At 34.6% G+C, this 20,076-nt stretch overlaps 1 protein-coding gene across 6 annotated transcripts in view; it reads right to left on the bottom strand.

Moving 5' to 3' along the window:
- The window catches only part of KLHL5 (kelch like family member 5), a 79,245-nt gene that overhangs the window by 21,473 nt on the left and 37,696 nt on the right, over positions 1-20,076 (bottom strand). For all 6 annotated transcript variants that reach the window (XM_087434198.1, XM_087434196.1, XM_087434195.1 and 3 more), the window contains 5 exons: positions 18,218-18,400; positions 15,487-15,623; positions 14,533-14,729; positions 9,805-10,017; positions 1,694-1,880 (listed from right to left, as the gene is read on the bottom strand). In XM_087434198.1, the coding sequence (XP_087290324.1) occupies positions 1,694-1,880; positions 9,805-10,017; positions 14,533-14,729; positions 15,487-15,623; positions 18,218-18,360 (877 nt within the window). In that variant the 5' untranslated portion in view covers positions 18,361-18,400. The remainder of the gene's footprint in view (positions 1-1,693; positions 1,881-9,804; positions 10,018-14,532; positions 14,730-15,486; positions 15,624-18,217; positions 18,401-20,076) is intronic.

Here is a 20,076-nt window from a genome sequence, read left to right as displayed (position 1 = left end):
ATGTATGTATGAATTTTTTTCTGAACTATTTAAGAGTAAGTTGCAGAAATGATGCCCTGTACCCCTAAATACCTCAGTGTATCTTCCTCAAAACAAGAAATTCTCTCACAAAACCACAAAGCATCATCAAAATCTGGAAATTAACCTTTATACAATGCTGTTATCTAATGTACAGACTTTACTTGGATTTTGTCATTTGTCTCAATTATGTCCTTTATAGCAAAAGAAAATCCAGATGATACATTATAACAGCTGTCATGTCTCTTCAGTCCTCTGTAATCTGAAACAATTCCTAAATCTTTTTTGTATTTCTTGACACTGACATTTTAGACTACTACAGACAAGTTATTTAGTATAATGTCTCTCAACTTGGATTTGTTTGTCTTTTCCTCATGATTAAGTTCGGATTATACTCTTTTGTCAAGAATAGCACAGATGTGCAGCCGAGTTCTTCTTGGTGCATCATAGAAGAGGCACATGCTGCTGGTTAGTCTCATTATTGGCAATGTTATCTTTGATTATTTGATTAAGGTGCTGTGTGCCAAATTTCTCCACTGTAAAGATACTATTTTACCCTTTGCAACTAATAAGCAAGTGGTTGGGAGATACTTTGAGGCTACATATCCTGTTCTCCTCAAACTTTCACCCTCTAGTTGTAGCCATCTATTGATGATTCTTTTTTTTTTGTGAGGAAGATCAGCCCTGAGCTAACATCCATGCCAATCCTCCTCTTTTTGCTGAGGAAGATTGGCCCTGGGCTAACATCCATGCCCATCTTCCTCCACTTTATGTGGAACGCCGCCACAGCACGGCCTGACAAGCAGTGCGTTGGTGCACACCCAGGATCCCGGGATCTGAACCCTGGCCGCCAGCAGCGGAGCGCACACACTTAACCACTATGCCATGGGGCCGGCCTCTATTGATGATTCTTTTTGTTTTCCCCCAGAGATTGATTGATTGATTGATTGATTTTTTGTGAGGAAGATCGGCCCTGAGCTAACATCTGCCAATCCTCCTCTTTTTGCTGAGGAATACTGGCCCTGGGCTAACAACCATGCCCATCTTCCTCCACTTTATATGGGATGCCGCCACAGTATGGCTTGACAAGTGGTGCGTCAGTGCGTGCCCGGGGTTCCGAACCGGTGAACCCCAGGCCGCCGCAGCAGAGTGTGCACTCTTAACCGCTTGCACCACCAGGATGGCCCCTATTTTTATTTATTTATTTTTAGTTTTTGTTTATTGATGATTCTTAACTAATTAGTTATTATTATGATGGTTGCCAAATGGTAATTTTTCTAATCTTATCTTTGCTTCTGTATTTATTAGTTGGCATTCTACTGTAAGGAAGAGCTTTCTTTTCTCCCTTCTATATTTGTATCAGTGTGGACTCATGAATACTTATTGATTTAATAGGTTATAATCTTTTACTATCATTATTTATTTTTATGCTAAAATTATCCCAGATTTGGACAGTGGCAGCCCGTACAAACTGTCTCCTGTATCCCTTGACCCGTCTCCATCATTCTTTGAGCATTTTCTTACATTCTGGCACTACAAGATGTTCTAGGCTTATCTTGTATTTTTCCTACCCCAGTTCTGGAACCAGCATTTCTCCAAAGAGCTCTTTGATCATATATATTACTAATTAAAATTCCTTTTTTTTCTGTTCTCCCAAAGAAAGCTTATTTAATACCTTTTGTTGAATCCATTCCTCCAACTGCAAATAATGTACCAACAGTTGACTTCCTTGGTTTTGTCCTAGGACTTTGTAACATGGGTCGTCTCTCTGGTAATAAATGATATTTCATTGCTTCCATAATAAGCTTCTGACATTCTATATCATCTCGAAAAAGTGCATTATTTTCCATGTCTGCCAGGAACTAGAAAAGAATAGTGAGTATGTATACCAAATGACCAAGTTCACAAATGGAAATGATATTTAAAAAAAATCCAAGTCTGGACACCTATTTTTAACTAAAATATGCAACAGTTACAACATTTATATTTTAAATTTCATTGAAAAACAAAAACTGAGGAGGATAAATGGTCTAAAATCTTAATAGTGCTTATCTCTGGGTAGTGGGGAAATGTGCTTTTTTTAATAATCTTTTTTTTATTACTTTTCTATATTTTCCAGATTTTCTAAAATAAATCATTTTACTTTTTTAATTAGAAATAATTTTAACTGAAGAAGAATAATTATGAGTTGACTAATTATACTGCATTTACTTGACCTCTGTAAACAATGCTCAAACAACAACAGCAAAAACAAAACCTACCAATTTCTTAAGGGGCAAAGAACTCTAAAGGGTGATTATTCTAAAAGAATTAAAATCCCTTGTGCTTCACTGAATCCTATTTTTTTACTTATGTAATTTTATATAAATGCATAAATGTAGTTACACCCTACTGTTTAAAAAATATATTTCTTTTCCTTTTGTGCTTGGATCTCCATCCCCCTCCCTACCCCTTTATTGCTTTATTTCTTTCATTTAGGCTATGGATCCATGTGAAATTAATTTTTTTTTTTTTTGGCTGAGGAAGCTTCGCCCTGAGCTAACATCCGTGCCAATCTTCCTCTATTTTTTAGTATGTGGGCTGCCAGCACAGCACAGCACAGCATGCCCACTAACAGAGCGGTGTAGGTCCATGCCTGGGAACCAACCCGGACACTGAAGCAGGCTGTGCTGAACTTAACCACTGGGCCACCGGGGCCGGCCCCTGAAATTAATTTTTAAACAGAGTATGAGTTGAGGAATATTTTCATCTTCTTCCAGATGGATAGCCAGTTCTGTACCTGCACCATTTATTAAATAATCTCTTTCATTTCCAACTAAAATGAACTTTGGTCATATATTACATTTTCATAAATAGATTTCAGAATGTATGAGATCTGTTTTTTGATTCTTCATTCTGTTCTGTTGATCTGTCTACTCCTATTCTAATACCACATTTTATTACACTGTCTTTATAGCATATTCTGACTTATAGCATATTCTGATTATCTGATATAAATCTACCCTCACTGTTCATTTTCATAGTTTTCTTGGCTTTTTTTTTTTTGTGAGGAGATCAGCCCTGTGTTAACATCTGCCAATCCTCCTCTTGTTTTGCTGAGGAAGACTGGCCCTGGGCTAACATCCATGCCCATCTTCCTCCACTTTACATGGGACGCTGCCACAGCATGGCTTGCCAAGCAGTGCGTGGGTGCGTGCCCGGGATCCGAACCGGCGAACCCTGGGCCGCCGCAGTGGAGCATGCGCACTTAACTGCTTGTGCCACTGGGCCGGCCCCTTCTTGGCTATTTTTGAGTGTTTACTTTTCATGTAAACTTAAGATAAATTTATCTAATTCCCCTTCACCATCTTGATCCCATTGGAATTCTAGCAGGAACTGCATTAAATTTATTTATTAATTTAGGGAGAATTTACTTTTTATGATATTAAATCTTTCTGTTCAAGAAGCCTTTCCATTTGTTGGACAGCTTTCTTCACATAGGTCTTATGCCTTTCTTTTATTAAGTATATTTCTACAAATTTTATTGCTATTGGGAATGGAGTTTTACATTTCCATTTTGCATATGTTTTGCTGGAGGAGAGAAAAATCTGCTCATTATTGTATACTTGTATTATAACCTACAACTTGACCACATTCCCTTATAAAATTCTAGCTGTTAGGGATACAATCATAATCATCACTAAACATGGAGAGTCGACATCTTTTTTTTTCTAATATGTATGCCAATTATTTCATTTTTATTTTATTATTGTGATTGCTAAAACTTTCAAAGCAAAGTTAAATAATTAGGGTGATATAGAGTAGCCCTGTTTCTGGTTTGAAGTGATATGATTTTAATGTTTCACTATTTAGGATAATAGTTGCTGTAGCATTTAGTAATCCATCTTTACTATACTTAGGTTGTTTCCTTCTCTCCCTATTTTATTTTAGAGTTTTAAAATTAAGAATGGTTGCCAATTTTTTTTCAAATATCTTTTATACATCTATTGATATGGTCATATGGCCTTTTCTCCTTTAAGTTATTGATATTATAATTACCTTGACAGATTTCCTGATACTCAACCATTCTTGTATTCCTGGAAAAAGACCTTCATGGTCATAGTGATACACTGCAGAATTGTATTTGATAATATAAGGTATACTTTATATATCATATACTTCACCATTTCAAGTATACAATTCAATGTTTTTTAGTAAATTTACCAAGTTGTGCAACTATTACCATAAAACAATTTGGGAACATTTTCATCACCCCAATTAGATCCTGCATACTTGTTTACTGTTAATTTCTGTCCCTATCTCCTATCCCAAGTAGTAATCTGTTTCGATAGATTTGCCTGTTATTAGATGTTTCATATAAATAGAATCATACAATATGTGGTCTCTTGTGTCTTGCTCTTTTCATTTAGCATGTTTTTGAGGCTCATCCATGTGTAGCATGTATGAGTACTTCATTTCTTTTTACTGTTGAATAATATTCCATTGTATGGATATACCACATTTTATCTATCCATTCACCAACTGATGGACATTTAGGTTGTTTCCAGTTTTTGGCTATTATGAATAAAGCTGCTAAGAACATTTGTGTGCAAGTCTTTATGTGGATATATGTTTTCATTTCTTTTGGGTAGATACCTAAGTAGAATTGCTGGGTCATATGGTAAATTTATATTAAGTTTTTAAGAAACTGCCAAACTTTTCCAAAGTGGCTACACCATTTTATACTCCCACCAGCAATACATAAGGGTTCCTGTTTCTCCACATTCTCACCAACAACTGTTACTCTCTCCTCTTATTTTAGCCATTCGAGTGGGTAGGAAATGTGGTTTTACTAACTGCATTTCCTTAATGACTAATATTGTTGAGAATACATTCATATTTTGATAATGAAGAAAAAGAAGAGTCTCTGACAAAAGTCACTGTAAAAGTTTGTGGCATTTGGAAACCAAGAACAGCATGCCAAAGGCAAAAAAGCTAAATTAAGACATAAGTCGCAGGATCTATGCCAGAGTGTAAATTCTGGTATTAATTATTCCATATTTTTTCTATGCACACAAAATATAGCTATACTTGCTCCAGAAACCCACTGATGAATATGCATTGAGTTGGCTCATTTACATTAATCTTAATGTTTATATTACTTCTGTTATATATAATTAGTTCTTTCTAAATAAAAATAAGTGTGAAAAAAATTGTAGAAAGTAAAGTCTTGGGAGACTTAATAGTTATTGCAATTTGAAGTAAAATATATTTCTTAGTATGCTGACAGCCTCTATAACTTATGAATAAATGGGATTAATTGTATTTAAGTAGAGAGATGAAAGTAATAAAAGAAAATATGAAGCCATTAATTCAAGAATCAGATTAATCAAATGGAAGATACCAAATATCATTTGGAAAATCATTCAGAAGGCACTGAGAGAGAACTACAAAATATAGACTTTTGTATACTTCACATTTTAAGTGAATACTATGTGCCTTCTCTGCCATAAAAAAACTGCAAATTATTAAAAACATAGCATTTAGAAAATAGAAGAAACATTTTCAATTTGTAAATTTTTATCTTCACTCACATACTTGTTCACCATAGGACTATTTCTCTAAAACTGTACCCCCAAATACTTCTTAAAGTAAAAAATAGAATGTGAATGATTTATGAACTCTATAGGCTTAAAAAAATGTTTCAGTATCAAAAATTTGTAAATTTAAAGAATGCTAGAGGTAAATACTGACTCATTTTATAATTATTACTTTTAGTAAAAAACAACTATGAGATTTGAGAACAGAACAGTGAAGATCAAGATACTTGTAATACAGGCTAACCACTGGAAACATTAAAAATTTAGGTATCAAAATATTTTAAATAATGTATATATGTCCTAGTATTTCTATCCACATTGTTTAATACTTGATCAAATGGAAAAATTTGGAATGCTTTCAAAGGTATAATAAAGTGACCATAAATACTTGTCTTCTGGATTATTCAGAGTTAAAAAAATAAAAAAAGCCACAATAAAATGATCATTTGGTAAAGGATTACAACTACAAATATTATTTCCTATATCATTTTAAGGATCTACTGTGGCAGACACTATAATAAAATTACCATATGGAAGTTGAACCTCTTTTAGCCAGGCTAAATAGAATGTTTCATTTTAACAGAGTAGGGTAAAACCTCACTGAGAAAGAACTATTTCACAAAAGTAAATTCTCTAGGTAACTGGATCTAAGGGCAATTTTTAATATTACTCATTTATTATTTGAAAATTTAAATAATTATCATATTTTCCTTTCTTAAAAAATTTCTTTGTTTTTATTTTTATGTTTTATTGAGAGAAAATTGACATATATTAGTTTCAGGTGTACAACATAATGATTTGATATATGTATACATTGCGAATGATCACCACAATAAGTCTAGTTAACATGTATCATCACACAGTTATAATCTTTTTTTCTTGCAATGAGAACTTTTAACATCTACTCTCTTAACAACTTTCAAACATACAATACAGTGTTATTAACTATAGTCACCATACTGTACATTACATCCCTAGGACTTATTTATTTTATAACTGAAGGTTGTATCTTTTAACCACCTTCACCCATTTCACTAACCCTGAAGCCCCCTTTTCCTATTTTTTAAAATAAAACATTCAGAATACAGTCCAACACTTTCTTGATAATTTTAGAGTCTACTTCAAAACTTTGTCACTTGGTATCTCTAATTCTGCAAACTTGTCCTTCACTTTTAGCAAGGAATAAAAAACCAAGCTAGTATCTCTAAATGTCACAATAGTGCAACATGATACTATCATTATAGAAAAGAAAAAAAAGAAAAAAGAAAATTGCTCAGAGAGGTGAAGTAACTAGTTTAAATTATACAGGGCAATGTGGCTTCCATCACCACTACTCATCAGGCTAAGAAGTGGTTCTCAAACTTGAGTGTGCATCAGATTTGCCAGAAGGCTTATTAAAGCATAATTTGCTAGGCTCCACCTCCAGAGTTTCAGATTCAGTAGGTGTAGAGTGGGGCCTAATAATTGGCATTTTAAACAATTGAACTGGTGCTAATCCTACAATTGGGGATCACACTTTGAAAACCACTGGACTAATCTAGTGGATTTTCTGTCCTTATCTTATTTGTCTTTTCTGTAGCATCTGATGATGTTAAAATTTCCTCCTTCTTGAACTTGGAATCATATCACTCCAGTTATTTAGGCAGGCTCGGGAACTACCACTAAATACTAGTATTTCCTACGGTTCCACCCCTAGGGCTCTTGTGTTCTCTTTAGCCAATGTCATTCTCTTCCCTTTGGCTTCAACAACCTAAATAAGTAGTTTTCAAAACTTCTTAGACTCTAAGAGGATTAAAGGTGTCAAGAAGCTCTGGGAACATGATTCTTCCACTTCCTTCCCCACCCTCAAAATCAGCTCTTCATCTGTATTCTCTGTCTTAATTGACACCACCTAATTAATCTAGTTGCACAAGTTAGAATTATTCTGGACCCCTCTTATTTTAACCCCCACCATGCCGTCATTAAGTTGTATCAATTCTCTCTCCTAAATAGTTCTTGAGCCTGGTAATTTCTCTACCTCCACTGCCAGAGATTGCCTAATTCACTTGTCTGAATCCAACAGCCTTCCTAATGAGTTTCTACTTTGACTCCTCCAATCCATTCTCTACAATGCAGTTACCGAATCTTTCTAAAATAAAATAATAATTATGCCATTCCCTATATAAAATCCTTTAGTGCTTCCTCACTGCTGTTAGGATAAAATCCAAACTCCTTGGCATGAGTAGAGATTCTTCATGATCCATCTGTTTCCCTCTCCAGCCTCATCTCTCAACGTTGCCCTTTTATTTCTGCACTCTAGCCATGCAAGCTATCTTCAAATTCCAGAACACGATATATTTGCTCATGATTGTATAACTAGGTACAATCTCCTCTCTCTCCTGGGATACCACCCCCTTGTTTTGGGTGGCTAACTCATGATGCAGATCGAGTGACACTTCAGAAAGTTCTCCTCGCTTCCCCATCATCAGTCTGGGTGGGCTACTCCAATTATTTTCATAATACCACGTTCAGATACCTATCACAGCCTTCATCTCATTATATTGTAGTCACTGATTTATTTTTTAATCTATGTCTTCCTCCACCTGATATTCTTCCCCTCACCCAGCAATTTTATACATAGTAAGAGGGAGAACAGTTTAGTGGAAAAGGCACAGAACTTTACTTGGGTTCAAGTCCTACCTCTGTCTCTTATTAGCTCTATGATATTAGCCAAGAAGCAAAGCTGAATAAAACTACAATGCCGAAGGACAGGAATTTATGCAATCACTTTGTGATTTTGAACATACAGTTTTACTTTTTTGGTCTGTTACTTCATTTATACAACAGCTGTTACACTAAATGATCTCCAAAGTGCCTTTCAATTCTAAGATCCTATGGTTATGATTATCAGCAGTATCCTGGATAACAGAAAATTTAGAGAGTCATGCAAATATAGTATCATAAATATTTGAAACTGCAAGACTGAAGTAAATTGTCAGGTTACTTAATTGCACAGATTCTTTTCAAAAGTCTACTAGGATTTTTCAGATTTTATTTTCTTTCATCTAGAAAAGAATAAGAAAAAAAATTCTGCTAGGTATCAGTAAAAATATAACTCTCTTCTTTAAATCTGATTTCAAGAGAAATATTGTATAATGTTACTTTTCCTGAATTGTTCTCAATTCATGCAGTTTCACTCCCATGAACTCACAGAACATTCTACCTCTGAAGAGGGAAGTCGTTCTTATAAAGCATCAGCACTGATTTTTGTCTCTGTAAAGCAGAGAGCGAACAGTAACTTTCGCTCACAACAGCTAGAAATAATACATAATCCTCAAGATAACTACAAATAAAATAAAATTTATGGCACTTTAAACAACAACAAAAAAGTCTGACTTTGAGCAGTTAACAACTCATTCTTTCCCCACTTTCAAGGCCTCTTTCTCCATTCAAGGCCTCAAGGTAAGCAGCAAAGTATGCAGAGGCAATTTTTGTATATTCCAGTCAAAATTGTAAAAAGAGGAAACTATCCATGTAAATATGTTATGACTGATTGCCTGAATGCACCAACTAGATATCTCTCAATTCTAAAATAATGATAACAATCATACCATTATTATTTATAGCACATTATATTTCACAGAGCTGTTTTCTGATCCTCATAATAATACTGTGAGATACATATACAGAGAGGATGTTATCTCCACTTGACAGATGAAGAAACTGAGGTGGGTGAATATGCCAAGCCATAGAGTTTTAAAATGTCAGAGCTGGAACTATTATCATGTCTTATTAATTTATACATCACCAAAATCCAGCATTTACTGGATACCTAATAAACATGTGGCAAATGAATTAATCTAAATTTTCTGGTTCCTAGAGTCCAATATTCCTTTTATTAGCACTCTTACAATTCTCTTCTAATTGCTAGGATAGGTTTGTAGCTGAGTCAAATAAAATTACTAACCCCTAATCAACAATGCTACTTAATTGATGCAATTTAGGTAGCCAGACCTTCTGAGTTGACAACATAAGCAGAATTTTTTTAGTTTGCTATCTTTTCACCTACACATTTCATAGGATTATATATAACATTACCTTATCGAATAGAATATTCACAGAAAAAAAAACCTATAGAAAAGTACATATTAATATAATTAGCATAAAGTGAATACTCAAATATTGTTGCAATTATGACACTGATTTTAAATAATCAAAAACAGTTTACCTGTGGCGCAAGAAGAGGTAGCCTAATGTAAGCCAAAAGTTTACTGAGATCTTTCCGTCTCTGTTCCAAATCATGACGGACCCATGTAAGAAGTGCATTCAGTATTGTCTCCTCATTAGGAATGTTCATGTCATCACTGGCCAAGAGCTTTGCAATTTCGCTGGCTGGTAATAACACAAATTCTTGATTTCGAATGACTTCCATGAAATGCTCCTAGAGGGAAAAAATAGCATATAAACAATATTGTTCCTTCTGGCCATCACGATTTATTTAAAAGAAACTAAAAGTTTTTAAAATTAGATGTCAAAACACAGTTTACACTTCAGACCTTCCTTACAATGTGTTACTGCTTGCTAGGAAAAAAACAGTAAAAAATAACCTTTCAACTGCAATTATGTTGTTATACTTTTTATTTCTATATAACTAAATTAAAGTGTTATACCATTTATTACATTTTATAATTTTTTATAATTTTATTTATTTATTTTTCCCCCAAAGCCCTAGTAGATAGTTGTATGTCATGGCTGCACATCCTTCTAGTTGCTGTATGTGGGATGCGGCCTCAGCATGGCTGGAGAAGCGGTGCGTTGGTGCGCGCCCGGGATCTGAACCCGGGCCGCCAGCAGCGGAGCGCGCGCACTTAACCTCTAAGTCACGGGGCCGGCCCCATTTATTACATTTTAAAAATGGGCCTGAGACTTTCAGGTATTGCTTGCCCAAGTTACAGAACAGTTTTGGAAAGTCCTTCAAAGAAAGACAGAAAAACTAATTAGACACTGAGCTGTACAATACTCTAATATCAGAAGTTAGTTTAGATTTGTGGTTGCAGAAGAATTTGGCCAACAGTGGAGCCAAATACCTGGGTGAGCCGTAAAGTTATTTCTCTTACCCAGAAATGGCCTCCAGGTTGGCCAGATTTCCCAAGACCATTAGGGACCATAGAGGTCTTCTCAGACTCTTCCTGGGAAGAGAATGTGTCCTTAGAGCTATCCTAGAACCAAACTGGTCTTTAAAAGGATTTAATGTTATTTATAAGATCACCAGGATTTAGATCTGTTTTGAAAACTTTAATCTCTTCTAATCTGATTTACATACAAAGTTCTTTTGGTCTCATTGTAAAAAAAGCCAAAGCAAAAGTGTTGACCTAGAGTGCACTGGAATTCCAGGACCTTAGACTGAAGATGACTCAGTCCTGGCCACATACTAGAATCAGGCCCCTTATCATTTGAAACGGGAGACAGAAATGCCCTTAGGTGTGAGATGATAACCCTTTTACCTTGCTATTATGCTAAACAATCCAAAGAGAAGGCAAAAGTTACTCACTGGTGTGCAAGGTTACAACTCTTAATGCATGCATTGCTTACATAGTTATAATATAAATGTGAATGCTAGGCACAGTGTCCCTTAATGTTTTTCTCATACTTGCTAAGGTGCTATGGCTGTCTCAGCATACAGAGTTTTAGTAAAACAGCCAAGGCTGTTTAAATTAGAGCTAGAGATAAGGACTATCAATAACTATCTTCCATATTAAAATGAGAATTATATTTTCCTTGAAGCCTGCAGTAACCCAAGTTAGGTCCTGATCTAAAATATGTCTTGGGTTGATATTTCTTTCTGCAGAAATTCTTAAGAGGAAAACCATACATGAATAATTAACTAAATTCAATTGCTTCAATTTATCATAATTTGTTAAACATGCCAAAATGAATCTATTTTAAATGACTGATGATCATTTCCCGAAATATATTTTAATAAAACCTCAATGCTGGAATGGCTTCAAGCAAACTCTTCTAGTCAATTGTATACTGACAGTATAAAATGATTTGATAACACATAGCAAAAGCTATAAAAATGTTGAAGCTCTCAACCTAGTTATCCTACTAGGAGTTTAATCCTTATAAATAATTCATGAGAGGGAAAAAAACCCGATGCTTTGCTAATGATGCCTCTCGGTATTATTATTTATAATATAAAAAAATGAGAAATAGTAAAAAATGAGAAATATAGGGGGTTGTAACTCAATGGACTATTAAGCAGACATTAAAATTTTCAAGGACAAAGATCACATAAATACATGGAAACATATTTATTATGTAACATTAGGCGAGATTCTGAAGAAATCAAAATAATATACATTTCTAACTGCTCAAAGGTATAGTGTCTAGTATAATCAACATGTATACAACACTGATGTAACTATTGCCAGACTTTCAAATGGTATTAACTGCATTTCATCAATGAGAAAAGGACTATTATATATTCATTTGATTGTTTATTTGTTGATATATCTATTTCAGAACAATGCCCATTCCATTCAAGCATAATTCATATTAAGTGAAAATCAAAATTTTCAACAACAGTAGTATTATGGAAATACTACTAAACTTAAGACTAAACATGAAGTGCTTTTCAAAAATATTAATTTGGTTCTGAAGCAGGTATTTTGCAGAATTCAATGTTTTTATAGGTTTTCTATCAAGAAACAAAATTTAAAAATTTTAAATTAAACGTTTATATATTTTTTATAAATCCATAATGACATTAAATATTTGTAATGATATAACCAGTCTTAGACTTTTTTGTAGAGGTTAACTGACTTGCTCCAGGTCACGTTCAGTGGCAGTCAGAACAAGAACAAGCTTCTAGGTTTCAGGATTACAAGAAGAAACTCCTCATCCTTTCCTACTTGTATTCAGGCAGGATGAGTGAACATCCCAAGTACATGCACCATTTACTGATTGTGACAATTGAATTCACTCTGGCATTATGCTTACTTCATATTTTAAATCCATTATATGATACAAACAGCTATCATGCTACCAAACTCTTGCTAGCATTATGCCCTTTCCCCTTTTGGAATAGTTCTTACGCAAATGAAATTACTGAGGGATTTATTTAAATTGAAGATAGAATTTCGCTATACATTTCAGTTACCATAGCAACAATTCAAATCACACAATCTGCCTGTAAATTACTTATTGTTATTAGAATTCAATTTCATGTCTCTGTTGAAACTGAATAATGTCAAATAATGGCCTTGAGAAGAAAAAAAAAAGCTACTACAACTAATGGGCTATGAAAATAGCTTTAAAAACATTGAGCTAATTTAAATTTATGTCTAAGCCTCAAACCAGCAATTGTACCCCTACTGTAAACAACAGGAGTGACCTAAATGCATACAAATGCTTTCATGTGAATAAAACTTCTTCCTAGTAAAGAGATATTACTTAAATTATGAACTGATTACCAAGGAAAAAAAATCCAGCTTTATTTTACTTATATTCATCCTAGTCCAAAAGGTATTTGAACTTGAGGTAAAAAGATTAAAATGAGAAATCTAGGAAGGATAAAGACTGAGGGGGAAAAATCTTTGAAACGACTTAATTTAAAAGATGCTAAACCCAATACCATGCTAGGTCTGTATAGTATTGCCCTGTCACACAATCTCTTTTTTTTCACTTGAAGCACTTTGACCATCATAAACAAGAAACATTTCTGAGAAGTGATTACACCACAGGGAGAAAAATGAATCATAAAGGTCGTGCTTTTGTATGAGTGCTTTTGTTCACTCACATAAATTCCTACTGTGTCAAATAGAGTAAATCTGTATAATGATGGTGACGATGATAATATTACTTATTGACTGGGTGTACTATGTGTCAGTCACTGTTTCAAGCGCTAAACTTCTATTAACTCATTTAGTCCTCACATCAAGCTTGTGAAGTAGGTAGAATTAATCTTCCCAACAGTTGTAAATCTCTATTCTTATAATTTTTCCAAATCTCTAGTGAAAGATTCCTAAAGCACTTGTCAATCCCTTCTCAGACAAACCAACTCAATGGAAGGATAGGAGATGGAGGAGAGGGTAGACAAAAAAACCAACTAAATGTTGATAAAATTAGTAATATGGATAACTGTATACATGTCTGTGAATGTTCACATTCTTCTCTCAGAAGCTATACTGCTAATTGAAATCTTTAAAGCAACAGTCTTCAATCACTGCCCAGGTGTGAAGATCCAGCTGCTGTAATGTAGCATGATGGTCATTCCTTAAAAATCCATACACCCTCCTCTTCCCTGAATCCCTCCACTATTAAGACCTTGGAGGCTCATCCTAACAACATGCCTTTAACATGCCCTTACTGTCCTAGATCAATCTGTATCCATTATCCTCCAGGCTTCTGAATCAGAACCCCTCTGTGATTTATTTTGAGCACATAATTTGCTATCACTAATAAAACATTGTTCTACATAGCTAAAAACACTTCTTACATAAAATCAGATTTATCCTTAATAAAAAGCCTCCCTTTCATCCTCCTATCTTCTGTATTAGTACTGCACCAACACACTACAATCACAATCATCAATTTCCATCAGTGAATATGTGGACAATTCTGAAATTCATCCATGTGCTACAAAGCAAAATGTAGGAGGGGAAGTCCTGCTTTAAAAAGCTGCAGATCCGAAAATCCTGAATGGAACAATCCTAGGCCACTTCTCTGCTTCTTAGTGACTGTAATAACTTAAGGCTTGACTCATATATGCAGGAGAAATATCACTTGCTGTTTTTCCCTCATAACTCAATGAAAACATGACACACTAGACAGTGAAACTGAACCTCCAGACATGTGGCAGAGCCATGGGAAAACAGCAACATGTAGATAAGCCCACAACAATAAGGAATAAGGCAAAGAGCATATGCCTTCCAGCTTTTCAAAAAATACATACCATAGTATAATTGTGAGCCACTTTATGCAAATCTGTACAACCTTGGGCATCAGCAAAAGAACGGATTCCAAGACAGTTGGATGGGTGAAGCTGTTTCATTAAAAACTTACAGCATGCTTCCACAACCTGTGAAAGCTGAAGAAGGCAAGCTGTAGACAACAGGCTCTCAATATTATCTTCTTTTAATTCAAGGCGGCCTTAATGAGAAAAAGAAATTCCATTAACTATGGAGCTATATTAATCTTAGTTTATAAAATAATTAGTGTTGTTAGTAGTAATTCTAAATAAGAGTTCATTACATTTATTCCAGACCTAGATGATTTAAAGATATTCCAAAACGAAAAAAAAATATTAAATATGAAAACAAATTATTAGCTTTTTGTGATTTCTACTAAAATAAAAAACTAATAGCTTATTTTCAGAATTTTTAAATAACACTTTAGTCATATTTGTTATATATCTCTCAAATTTTAAATGTAATAATTTAAAAGCATTATATAATTCATCTAATTATTATATTAACATTTAAAATATCATTCAAAACTTTAATTATCGGGGCCGGCCCTGTGGCTTGGTGGTTAAGTGCGCGCGCTGCGATGCTGGTGGCCCGGGTTCGGATCCCGGGTGCGCATCGAGGCACCACTTCTCCGTTCATCCTGAGGCCGAGTCCCACGTACAGCAACTAGAAGGATGTGCAGCTATGACATACAACTATCCACTGGGGCTTTGGGGGGAAAAAAAATAAAATAAATAAAATCTTTAAAAAAAAAAAAAAACTTTAATTATGATAACCATATTAAAGGTTCTAATATAGAGATTTTAACCTATACAGGTATCACCAGGGGTGGTGATTACAATAGCAGAATTAACCATTAGCTGTGGCAGGCTTTATTAAAAGCAGAAATCTGAGATCTAATAATATAACATAAATCTACGAAGTTTCAAATTTATTACCTGTATATGCATACTGAATCAAGGACCATAGTGAATTTGGTTCTACACCTTCCATTTTTATTTCTTCTTGTCTTGCTTCCCTGACATCATTAGTAAACATGGCAGCAAAATAATCTGAGACAGAGGAGAGCACCAATCTGAGAACATATTAGAAGAAAAAAAGAATCAATGACCACATTACAGTTGATGTTCATTAACAAATGCTGCTTCTCTCTCTCTCTCTCTTTTTTTTTTTAACTTTGTCACCCATAGAAAGTGCATGGTACTGAGAAATGCATTTTAAGTTTGACAAATTGCTTTATGCTCTAGTTTCTTCCTTTGAATAATAAATTACCATTACTGAAAATTTTCTGCTGAGGTAAATGATTTACCCATTCACTACTCAAATATCACTTTATAACACCCAGAAAAAAAGCCATAAGCCCACAGCATTACATTGACTATACTAAAAAAGGAAAAAATGTAAAGGTTATTTTTCTGTTTATCACTTTTGAAAATAACCTAAGTTATTTTTAAAAATTTAATTGTAGAAGTAGTGAATATATAGGAGACATTTGAGAATGGTTTTAGCAGTTATTTTTAATTTTCATGATTCTTTTATTATTATAGTATATGATGTTTGTATTTTGTTATAAAATTATAATTTTTATCACACTATAAAATTTAGTTATAATACATTATTATATATTAGCTATGTCTCAGTCCAGATTTTTGATAGTCACATATAAACAAAAATAGGTTATAAATATATGTTTTGAAATATACATTTTTCATTTGATAATATGTCTTGAAGATATTTCCATGTCAGCACACTTATACAGATTTACTTCATTCATTTTTTAAAAAGAAATAGAAATTATGATACAGATCACAGTTGAAGCTCCCTCTCTAATTCCGTTCTCCTCCCTCCCCAGGAGTGCTTGCTGAGTCATAAGGTTTGCCAAATTGCTCTTCAACGTGCTGTGCCAATTTAGACCCCTACCAGCATTGCATAAGAGTTAACATTTCCCCACAATATTGTTAAAATTTTTGGCCATCTGCAATGTGTTAAATGGTATTTCACTGTTGTTTTCATTTTCATTCACCTGATCATTAGTGAGGTTGAAGATCTTTTCAAATGCTTATTGGCCATTCAGGTTTCTTCTTCTGAGAGTTGCCTGTTCATTCTTTTATTCACTCAACAAATATTAATGTGCATCTTACAAGTACTGGGTACTGTGCTAGATACTTGAGATATATCAGTGAGAAAAAAACAAGATCCCTTCTCTCATGGAGTCTTACATTCTATAGGGAAGGGAAACAAACAATACACAGCACAAACAATTCTTTAGTACATTAAAAAGTGATAAGTGCCGTGGGGGAAAAAAACCAGGGTAAGGGCAAATGGGGAGTTGGGGGTGGGGTTAAATAGGTGGTCTTATTGGAAGGTGACATTTGGACAAAGACTTGAAGGTGGTGCAGGAATTAGTCACACATGTATCTGGGAACAGCATTTGGGCAGAAGGAACAGCCAATGCAAAAACCCAAAGGCAGGAGGAGCATGCCTGGGACATACAAGGAACAACAGGGGGTCTGTGTGGCTCAAGCAGAGTAAGCAAGGAGAGCAGTAGGACAGAATGTGACAGCGGAAATGGCAGGCTGGATCACACAGGCCACTGTGAGGACTGGGGCTTTCACACTCAATGACACGAGGAGTCAGTGAAAAGTTTGATCAGAGGAACGACTGGATGTGAGTTCTATTTTAAAGGATCCCTCAGGTAGCTGTGTAGAAAACAGAACGTAGGGGAAAAGAGCGCAAGCAGGAAGAGAGGTTAGGAGCTTCTTGCATTGGTAATCTAAGTGAGATGGTAGGCTATGTGTGGCAGGTAAAGTAATTAGTTCTGTTTTAGAAATACAGAATTGGAGAGGCCTCTAAGAAATTCAGGTTGAAATATCTTTTCTAATAAAACCATGCTCATAATATGGACTTTTTGTCATAGTATATAGTAGCATCTCAATAAACGTGTGCTGACTGAGTCACTCTATAAGACCAAGCCCATTCTTCCTGATTTTACTTCCACTTTGGAAGGTTTAACAAAACCTTTGGGACAGAGTGTTAATTAGTTTTGAAAGGCATAAAAAAAACCTTTGGGATCATAATGGTGATTAACGTTGAATAATTGAATATGGAATTATTAGAAGAAAAATAATGAATTTTCTTTATTAAACAGCTCTCTTTTCCTTTTCTTACTTCAAGATATAATACTTCATTTGTGTTAATGGCTTTTGTTCCCTAGCACCCCTGCTTTTCATGTTTCCCGGAGGTCATCAAACAGAAGCTGGGATAGACGTGGCTATTTTAAAACTCTTAACAGTTTTGCCACTCCATTCCACTAGTTTTTTGCTTCTAAACACTCACAACTCTAATTTCCAGTGAGTTGAAGTTATCTAACAGGTAGAATTCGGTGGGGTGAAAGCTGCTTATAGTAACTGAAATATATACCAAACAACACTGACTGATTTGAGGCTAGTGTGTTTTGTTTTTGTGCTTCTACAGAGGGAAAGTGACCCTTTTGGGGTCATTTAATGTGTAATAACTATAAATGCAGTTTTCTTTGCAAAAATTCCATGAAATACACCCCTTCCCCAAGACATTCCATTCTAATAGTCAACTGGAATGAATTATCTCAACATACATAACTAAATTATCAAGGAAATATTTCACACATATAGATACTTAGAAAACAATTACCTATGAGCTGGAATTCTGCGATCACCAGCAACTAGAATTACATCACATAACTGTTTATGTCTCAAATAGTTTTCCATCTTTTTAAATGTTTGCTCAGCATGATTAAGGGCTTGGAAAAATTCATCTGATGAACATGGCTCCATAGTATGGCAGGACGATAATGTCTGACTACTATTGGAAGTCCTGAAAAGAAAGAGAACACACATTTTGAAATATGACTACCACAACAAAAAGATCTTTCCGATCAAGTCCTTTAAAGCCTTCAAATGAAATAGAAGTAATCAATGCTACCAGTCAATATTAATGTATAATCATTCATCATTTTTGTCTTTTAAAATCAATGATGGCTCAGATCATACGTGTGTCTTGCAAACATTGCAAGTGAATGTGACATCCGTTAGTTAAGAGCTACACATATTCTTTGTATACTTGTTTTTGAGATCTCTTATCTGGTCAATACAACATCGCTACTGAAAAAGAGCCAAACTATATTCATATTGATAGTCATATCTCCTAACATTATATTTAAGGGTATAAGAGAACATTTTTTGAAGAGAGGAAGGCAATTAAACTATTTTGGAGATATAAATCCAAGGCATCCTTTACTTAAAAGTGGGTTATGCTCCACAGTTCATTTATAAGATAACTGTTCAGAATACAAAATACATATTGTCATAAGAACAGTGTTATACATAATTCATTGGATTCTCTGGCCAGTCTTCAAAAGCTCAGGTAACCTATAACTTACATTACAGGTTAAAGGGATTTGATAGCCTAATTCAGGTATCTAAAAATTATTTGAAATTTCCAAATTATAATTTGAAGATTACGAGTTCTATGTTTTCATATGATTTACTGATGGAAATGGTGAAAAAGTGAAAAGATCAGGACTAAGAACAAAATCCTAAATCCACCCCTTCTCCCCCGCCCCCCGCTCCGCAAGATCTCTTCTCCAAGACCACTTGAATCAAATAATCAACATCCGTTGGTTATGCAACTAACTACAAAACCACCAACTGTACCACAACTTAGTTCTCATTTCTCATCAGATCTACTTTTAAGGATATTATGATTCGGACAAATGCTTTGTTGAATCAAGCCTCACTATATCTTAAGAGAATATTCTTAATATAAATATCTAATAACCTTATCAAAAAAGAAGTCATTGGATCTTTTAGAGTAAAGGGAACTGAAGCCAAGGAGATTAAGTGCCTTGCCAGGAGTCATAGGAGTTCGTTCATGGCAGAAATAGGACTGTCGTAGAGACTGCCACCAAGGAGATTAAGTGCCTTGCCAGGAGTCATAGGAGTTCGTTCATGGCAGAAATAGGACTGTCGTAGAGACTGCTACGTGTTCACCAAAACTCTTTTTCTTTTTCTCCTAGGAATGGAGCTAGACTATATTTCCCAGATAGGTGTGGTCTTATGATGGAAATGAACTGTGTCACCTCCAGGCTAAAGTGGCTAAGAGTAGGTATGCCTTTCCCATTCTTTCTCTATCCATAAGTTGAATGGAGAGGACTGAGGACTTACGGGAATGAAGAGATGAAATACACACATGGAAGGTCACTCAAGTAAGAATACTCCCATAGACTATACTCACAAAAACTTTTATATTGGATTGAGATTTATCAGTTTCTAGGAAGTTAGCAGTGTCTTGACTAGTACATATCTCTACCTAAATCCTCCCAGTCCAGTCCAATGCATTTTCAGTACTATAGCAATATAAGCCCTAAAAAATGTTCTTGGAGAATAATTTTCAGTAATGATAACAGAAGAAAAATATATATTATCTAGAAGAAATGTATTGTACACTATGAATATTATTGGTGTAATGACTTGGGAAATCCAGTATAAGAT

This window comes from Ceratotherium simum, chromosome 8, assembly GCF_057802395.1.
Source record: "Ceratotherium simum simum isolate JZ-2026a chromosome 8, ASM5780239v1, whole genome shotgun sequence".
Classification (NCBI taxonomy): domain Eukaryota; kingdom Metazoa; phylum Chordata; class Mammalia; order Perissodactyla; family Rhinocerotidae; genus Ceratotherium; species Ceratotherium simum.
This window is presented reverse-complemented; position numbering and strand designations above follow the sequence as displayed.